General features: G+C 38.8%; 1 protein-coding gene across 2 annotated transcripts in view; it reads right to left on the bottom strand.

Moving 5' to 3' along the window:
• Positions 1-604: 604 nt before the first annotated feature.
• The window catches only part of ELOVL5 (ELOVL fatty acid elongase 5), a 34702-nt gene continuing 27316 nt past the window's right edge, over positions 605-7990 (bottom strand). For both annotated transcript variants that reach the window (XM_032185704.1, XM_032185705.1), the window contains exons 4-8: positions 7429-7506; positions 6628-6799; positions 5017-5141; positions 3102-3236; positions 605-1633 (exon numbers count right to left, since the gene is read on the bottom strand). In XM_032185704.1, the coding sequence (XP_032041595.1) occupies positions 1502-1633; positions 3102-3236; positions 5017-5141; positions 6628-6799; positions 7429-7506 (642 nt within the window). In that variant the 3' untranslated portion in view covers positions 605-1501. The remainder of the gene's footprint in view (positions 1634-3101; positions 3237-5016; positions 5142-6627; positions 6800-7428; positions 7507-7990) is intronic.

The raw sequence follows: 7990 nt of genomic DNA, 5'->3' as shown, positions 1-7990 counted from the left end.
TAATTTAAAAAAAAAAAAAAAGAAAAATTAAACATGTTAAAACTGGCTTTTACATAAATATCAAAAAAAAAATATAGCTAAACTTGAGCAATGACCAACTGAACGTCTTGCACAATTTCATTCTTCAGAGCTTAATGAATAAGATATTCATAAGCCAGACTCCACCACGGCAGATACCAGAATAACACCCCAGCAATAGATATTGGCTTTGCAATTAGCTCCTCATACGTGCAAGGCAAGATTTTACAGGAAGGAGCGACTTTAACAAGCACTCTAAACAAATCCTCAGATAAGAAGCCAAAACATTACTGGTGATATACACAACTCACATTACAGAAACAGACACCTCCAGCACATTTCAGTAACATTTAAAAAACATTACGTATGACTTAGACCATTTAATTTTGCTTGTTTGGGGAAAAAAAAAATATGTTTGTTAGGCACATTTTAAAAATGAACATATGCTACATGAAGAACAGTACAGATACCAACTTAAATACAGACAATTCCGTCAGAAAAGCATCTTTCTGTCTTCGTTTTTAAATACATTTTTGGATATGTCACAGACTTAAACAGTAGCTTCTAAAGTGTGGATATGGCTATGGTAACAACACTTGAAATTCTGCCAGTTTCCATATTAAAAACCACTCTTCATTTAACATTTAAGAATTCCCAGAAATAAGAAAAAGAAAGAAAATAAAAGATGGGTCCACCCTGTATATACCCTAAACCTCAGAGACAATAATTAAATCTTCCTGGACTGTGTAAGCGCCAATTAATCTTATATTAGTGACATACTTCAAATAAAAAAATAAGATCTATTAAAAAGGTAAAATAACTTTTCCATCTGGTTTGTGACTGTTTAGTCAGTTAAAGCCAAATATACAAAACTAAATGTGCCATTTCCAATTTCACTGCATCATGTAAGAGATACTTAACGCTGTGTATCACATACAGAACAGTAAAATGATCAATGGATTCTTCTAAATGACTTTTTAATAAAAAGTCAATCAACTGAAAGGTTGAAACATACCCTAATTTTTAAACCAGTAATAAGCTTTGGGCCCTGCTTTTTAATTTAAGGCATGTGTGTTTATCTACTGAAACCAGCATCGTACAAATTACCTCTACAATCACATGCACGATCTACAGTAAAAAAATGGAGTTTAGATTACAGTGTTTTCAAATTGTGAATCATAATTCAGCACCTATCATATTGACTAGTAAGGCAACAGCAGTGTCGTATACTACAATAATACTCCCTTCCACAGTCTATAGCGGGGTCAGTGACAGCCCAGAATTATTTTTAAACTTTAACCTACTTTTATGTTCTGTATACAGTTTCTAGGGTGTTTGCACTGGTTAAGTCCTACATAAATCACACTATTCTAGGCAGGAATAGTTACAGTAGCCATTAGAGTATTAGTGCACAACTCTTATTGTGCTTACAATCAGATGATTTTGTTGTTGGGGTTATCAAAATGGTTTTTCAGTTTGGTCTTCAATCCTTCCTTTGTTTTCTTTGTTTCACATTGTTCTCAAGGGAAGAAAAGCTGTTTGTGTACCCGTTCACAGTGGCTGTAGAGCCATTCTGATACTCTTTCCTCCTCGAGGATGCCTTCTTGTTGTAAGTCTAGAATACACGGAAAGGCACACGGTTTTGTTTAAACAGGTATAAACGACCACTTCCTCACAGTAGTTCAAGAAACACAAAAGTGAACTTGCATCCATCATTTTTAAAGGCCTTGTGCTTGTGGCAGTCTAACAAGCTTTACCATTTTTTGTGTATAAGGCTATACTACGCGTTTCATTCATCACAAGAAGAGCATTAGTTCACTGGGAAAGAATAAGAATTGTTGTATGAGGTAGTACTGGTAGTGCTACGTTAACAGTCACTTAGAAGCAGGAAAGCAATTTTATGAGCAGACTACAGCCTAAGAATATATTCAAAATGACAAGTGAGGAAAGAGGTTTGATGCAACACAGGTGACTATCTCCAGCAATGCCAGAAGAAGTGGATAAACAAGAACAGCTAGGGACGTCTCAGAGACAGAAATGTGAAACAAATTTGCAGGAGCTGACGTATGAAGTAGGAAAGAAGTAAAAACTAACAGCTCTCAGGAGATTCAGGGCACCAAAAATTACAGGCAGTGGAAAGAATATATGTGACTTAATCTTTTTGAAAGATTAAGAGATCTTGCCTGATGAGAATGCAATGCCCAAAGTATGCGTGTGTGTGAAGGAAAGTTAAAATATGAGTAAAGCTGAGGAAGAAATTAAAGCATTATTTGGAATATACAATCATGTTTAATTAGCATGTTCCTACAGAGCAATTTATATGAACCATAGGACTGACTTTAAGAAGTACCAGAAGATCAGAAAGGTGAAGCCTACTGTGTTTTCCACCCATAGTCACTCTTACTGGATCTGAAATATTTGACTCTTTCAAGAGACATTTAAAATATGTCTCAGAATTTGTTGTTCGGGGGCTGTAGCTTGCACAGGTTTGATTTTTTGAAGATGGGGAGATGTCTGCACAGAGCCTGATTATGACCTACTCCGAACAACATATATCGAAGTCCAAATCTGTTCAGACATGAAACAAATTTCACAGAAACACAATTCAAAATGATGATTTTCCATACAGAATTACAAGCCAATGCTTATAAAGGTGAACCAAAACCAGGTTTTTGTATGTTGATAGTTTGGGAAGTTTCCCTGGAAATAGAATAAGCATTTACCCTTGTAAGAACAGTAGGGAACAATTCCTTTGTGTGCTTCAGAGGTTCACAGGCAGCTGTTTTATTTCAGAATGAAAAGCTGTTTCTTACATAAAGCTCCTCCTCTCTCTTATCTGCAGTTGAAATTGCATTAGTAAAATTTGTTTTTGTATTGTGATTTCTAATCATTCTGAATTATGCAGAGAACACACCCTGAAGCTCTCAAATTTGAGGGCGCACCAACAAGAACAGTACTCTAAGAATCTATGCATATTACAGGAAGATAGAAAAAGAATATTTTAAGCATCTCTTTGAAAAACAGCTTTCTGGTGATGTAACACCAGCAGAATGATACAAAGAATTGATGAATATTGCTTTTACCTGAATGTAGAAATTTGTGAAGAGGATAATCAAAGAAATCATATAAGAAATCTGGAAATACAGCCACCCCTGAGGAAATGCACATGGCCAAACAACACCACAGCTGGTCTGGAAGATTGTCAGGACAAACTGAGTCTGGGGAAAGAAAAAAAAATAAATAAACAAGAGAAAACAGAGCACACTAATGCAAGATGGAAAATAGCCATTACTGACCAAAACCTAATTAGTTATACACAAAGCAAGTCAAAACATGTAATCCTGTGTGTTTGATAAATTTATCTTCTCTGCCTTTCTAAAAGTAAACGTGAGTTAGGAAGACTTTCAGGCTGCAGTGTTCTGTTGATTAAGTGCTTTTATTTAATATTGCTCCATTCTGGAGCACTAGTGCAACTCACATCTCACTGCTTCAGTTGCAAATATCAGGGTTCACATCCTGATCCTGCCACCCTCTCCCAGAGACTGGGACTACCCTACATGTGGCTCCTGGGGAGATATTTTGAGGTTGAAAGCTACACATATGAAGCAGGGAAGCTGGGGGTAGTCAAGGAGAAGAACTGAGGTTCATTAGACCTGTTTAACTATCTTCAATGTTCTCTTCTGAGAGAAAAAAAAAAAAAAAAAAAAAAAAAAAGAGTTTGGGCTTAAGTACTGCCGAGGCCCTCAGGCAAAAATTCACCCTTACATGAAGGCTACCACATTAGGGAATGTTTATTTAAAATAAGACAGCTCCGTTCTGCTATTTTGCTGCCCTAACAGTTATGCATGCAGAGCAGGCAGGGAAGTGGAAGTGGCTGTGACAATAGCCAGGGGAGCACCACTGAGACACTTGCACTCTGCAGCACTCAGGCAACATGGATGAAGAACAGGGCCTAAGTCTGGAAACGAAACAAAACAAAACAAAACAACCTGTAAAACCACAAAGAACTCCACTACTTAGCACTGTTCCTTCCTGTAGGATGGCTAAGAAAAGCAGGCTTTGAGAATCAAAACTCTGAATTGCTGGTCATCACCAGCAAAGGTTATTAAACCTATTCACAGGTCTGAGAGGGGACTTCCTAACTAGGGAGAAAAAATAATAAAATCATCATAATAAAAATCATCTCCAGGCTTTAGCTTCCCTATCTATAAAATGAGGAAGACGAAAGACCCACGCACATTTCCTTGTGGTGTTCAGACATGTTACACACATCAAAACACGTAGTACCACTACTGCCTGTGCCACGTTGCTTAATTTCAGGGCTCTTTTCATCTCCAGTACACAGCATTCAGCCTTCATCACTGTACACACAGGAAACAATGCAAATGGATGCAAGGAGTCCAACACAGAATTACAAGTGAAAAAAATCTGCCCATTTAAAGTGCGGAAGGAGACCAGAAATATTAAACAGTTTTTAATAAACCATTTGCAACTGCATGCAAAAATGGGACAGAAAATCCATTGTCCTGCAGGAGCAGAATGAAGGGCCTTGTTAGCTGTGCACTGTGTTGCACTCCCTTTCTGGTCTGTCTTCTCAACATCAGCCTGAGCAACAAAGCACCCAGAAGAGCACACGAGTCAAAGTGGGCTTGGAAGAAAAGCTTCTCCCTCCTCTCTGGCTCCTGAGTCCCTGAACACCCAGCATTATGATTCCCAAATACATCTCGCCACAAAACACGGGGAGGTAAAGATCCTTCTAAGCTGCTCAGCACTGATTTGTGTACACCACAAATCCCTGCCTCCCTTTTGCCCTGAAAACAGTACAAACAGAGGTGAAAAGCTGGATTTCTAAGGTGATTTAGGCACTCGAAGGTATAGAAGGTATTATCCTTTATTTCCCCTTTTACATCCTGCCAAAACTCTCTCACTCAGTAACGACAAGAAGATCCCACTGGAAATACAAGAACCTGCTGAAGCACCGAAGAGCTTGTCACTCACCAGCTGCCCCTGAGTGATGTATTTCTTCCACCACAGATACGGACGCATTGCTGGAACAGCAGACAATCCATAGTAGGAGTACATGAGGACATGGATAAAGCTGTTCAGTGTGGCACCAAAGTAAGCTAAAAGAGCAAACAGGAAAGAAAGTACACTGCGTTACCATGAAAATGGTGTTTCTTGGAGCCTACTAAGATAACAAGTTCAAAATGTCACTATTTAAAACACAATTTCCCTTAGAACAAAGGCAAAAAACTCCACTTCCCCTTAAACTTTTTCTGTTGACCCAACTGAGTGGTTGAAAAGCTTTGCAACTGTACACTTTATATCAGCCTTCTGATTTTGATCGTTCTATTTATTATTTTTCTACATCCTAGTTTCTCAAGGGTATTGAGGAAGCTGATAAAAAGGAGACATGTAAACATGTTCAGCAATCAATAGATTCTCTGATCTAATTTTAGGCTGATTTCACTTCCTTCTAGGTGGGAGCCTATTTTGTCACTTATAATCAAAAGCAACGGGTATCTTCTGAAAGCGCAAGTACTGCAAGTTAACCATTTTATTTGTCCTTGTTTACAGCATCTTTAGTCATTAAAGAAATTTCTGTTTTAGCTCAGCACCAAACTGCATAGTACGAGATGACTGAGCCCGACACAGAGCTTGGAAAGGAAGTAGAAAAAAAAATATCACCAGAAATAGCACAAAAGTATTTTCAAGACCACAGAAACTCAAGATAGACTCTAAGTACTTGCACTTTTGACTGTTCTATAAACAGGGATCAACTTCTTTAGAGGAAAATGTGTTTCCACATCCACATTTTTCATAGGTTCAACATTATTCACTGTTGTGCTAACAACACAAAACAAGTATGAGTTTCTATGTTGTTTGGCTCGGACAGCAGACTCCTGAGCAATCCAGCTTCTTGGTCTGCACTGCTGGGAGTTCACATCCAATGGATTTGCAAAGGTTTCTCTTGGAGGAGAGTTCGACAAAGCCAGTGCCCATAAGCTGCACATCTGAACCACAGCTAAGCCATGTTAATGCATTAAAGAACCAAAGTAAAATTGCCAGAGTCTAGCTGGATTTAGACAAGAGAAACATGGATATCTTCCACTTCAGAAGCATTTGGTCACATTCATTAGTGCTCAGGGGACAAGATTTTAATTGAAATAATAATTTATAGCTACTGGTATAATGAAATTAATTTAAGAAAGTAACATCTCCAGTGAACTTGACAGATTCAAGGGCAAGGGTCACTATTAGACACCTTGCAGCTGAAACAAACTTCTGGTCCTGACTTGGAAAATAAGTATTGTTTCATTTGAAGGTCTCCAACCACCATAAAAATGAGAAAGCAAGGTTGACAGGTGTCAGACCTGGACTACTGCAGCAGATAAATGTCCCACTGCCAAACAAAATCTTCAAATTACATAGCTATGTATTTTCTAGATGCTCTGCGGGCATCTTACTATCTTCCAGCACTGGCTGCAATTCAGCAAAGCAGGTTAGTATTGGAAAGAACAAATCCTGCAGCTGAAGTTGGATTTTACCAAAAGAAAACCAACACAAGGCCTTTACTGCAAACACTCCCCACCATAACCCAGTACTTACAGTGACCACAAGGCACCCAGTTCATCACAAACCACCAAATATTCAGCATCGTTGCATGGTGATAGACATGCAGGACGGTGATCTGATGATTATTTTTCCGCAAAATGAAAAAGAAGGTATCCATGAACTCAATGAGTTTGGAGAAATAGTACCACCAGAGGACACGTATGATCTAGAAAGGAAGAAACAAGTTTTAGAAGTATTGCACATCATGGGGGCTTTTAACTCTTTTGCTTAAAATTCAAACTCTGTCTTGCACTAGCTGGACTGAAGACTCTTCACTGAGATCTTCTGTAACACTTTGGCACTGAGTTCTCCCATACGAGACCCCAGTACAAACCCATAGCTACAGGTGAAAACAGGATGATTGCTTTATGAGGTTCTTGCTGTGCACCTGTGGTGTCCTGGCAGAAACAAGACAAGGCTTAACCACAGGTGCTCCTGTAGTGCTCTCTGTAGAGGCACGGTCTGAGTGGTGACCAGAAGGAATCATCACCATGTTTTTCCTCAGACAGTGAAGGCGTTGTGACACAGTGGCTGGATACAGACCAAAGACCAACTCCCTGGTTTTTGAGCTAGAAAGGCATGAAAATTTAAATACAGCTACTCACTGAAACTGTAAATACCAAGCATATTGCGGATTATTACATTTAACTACACGTTTCCCTTCCCTATTGTAGAAGGAGAAAAAAAGAACATATAATTTGAACAAAAACTACATCATCAATGCCTTTCTGCTCTTCACTTAGACTCAGGGAGACAATCTGAAATGTAATTAGCTGTAAGTCTTGATTACATTACCTTCATATCAGCTTCACCTCCACTGTGTGTATCCTGACAGAAGAAATTGTATCCTCCTTCCCATACTCCTGTCACCAGCTGGGAAGATGAAAGAACAAAGTGTCATTTTGGTGACCACACCGTGCCTCGCACCTTGACAGCTTTGTTGAGTTTTGTTGAGACACCTGGTGTCAAGGCCTTCTTTTTGTGACACGAGGCTCCGGGCACTTACTGAATCATAATGGAGGCTGAAATAACACAAATTCTTCCAATTGCAGCATCCCAGAATAAAAATAGGAGGCACCATCTCATCCCAGCTTATCCCACATGGCATGCGTTTTGCATGGACATAATCTACACGGATTCTTACGAAAGGTCTCTGCTTTTTAGCTGGCGATGTCATTGATGGAAAAGTGAACGACCAAAGAAAAAGTAAACATATTTCTCCCGTGATTATAACTTTTATAAACATGGAACTGACTACAATTTTTTTCAGCTGTGTAACAGAGCAAACCCTTCAGCTTTGCTACCCTTAAGAGATAACAACTGACGTTTTGCCATATTTTGATTCTTCAGGATCCTT

Source organism: Aythya fuligula, chromosome 3, assembly GCF_009819795.1.
Source record: "Aythya fuligula isolate bAytFul2 chromosome 3, bAytFul2.pri, whole genome shotgun sequence".
Classification (NCBI taxonomy): domain Eukaryota; kingdom Metazoa; phylum Chordata; class Aves; order Anseriformes; family Anatidae; genus Aythya; species Aythya fuligula.
The sequence above is the reverse complement of the archived record's forward strand: the minus strand, read 5'-3'. Positions and strand labels throughout refer to the sequence as shown.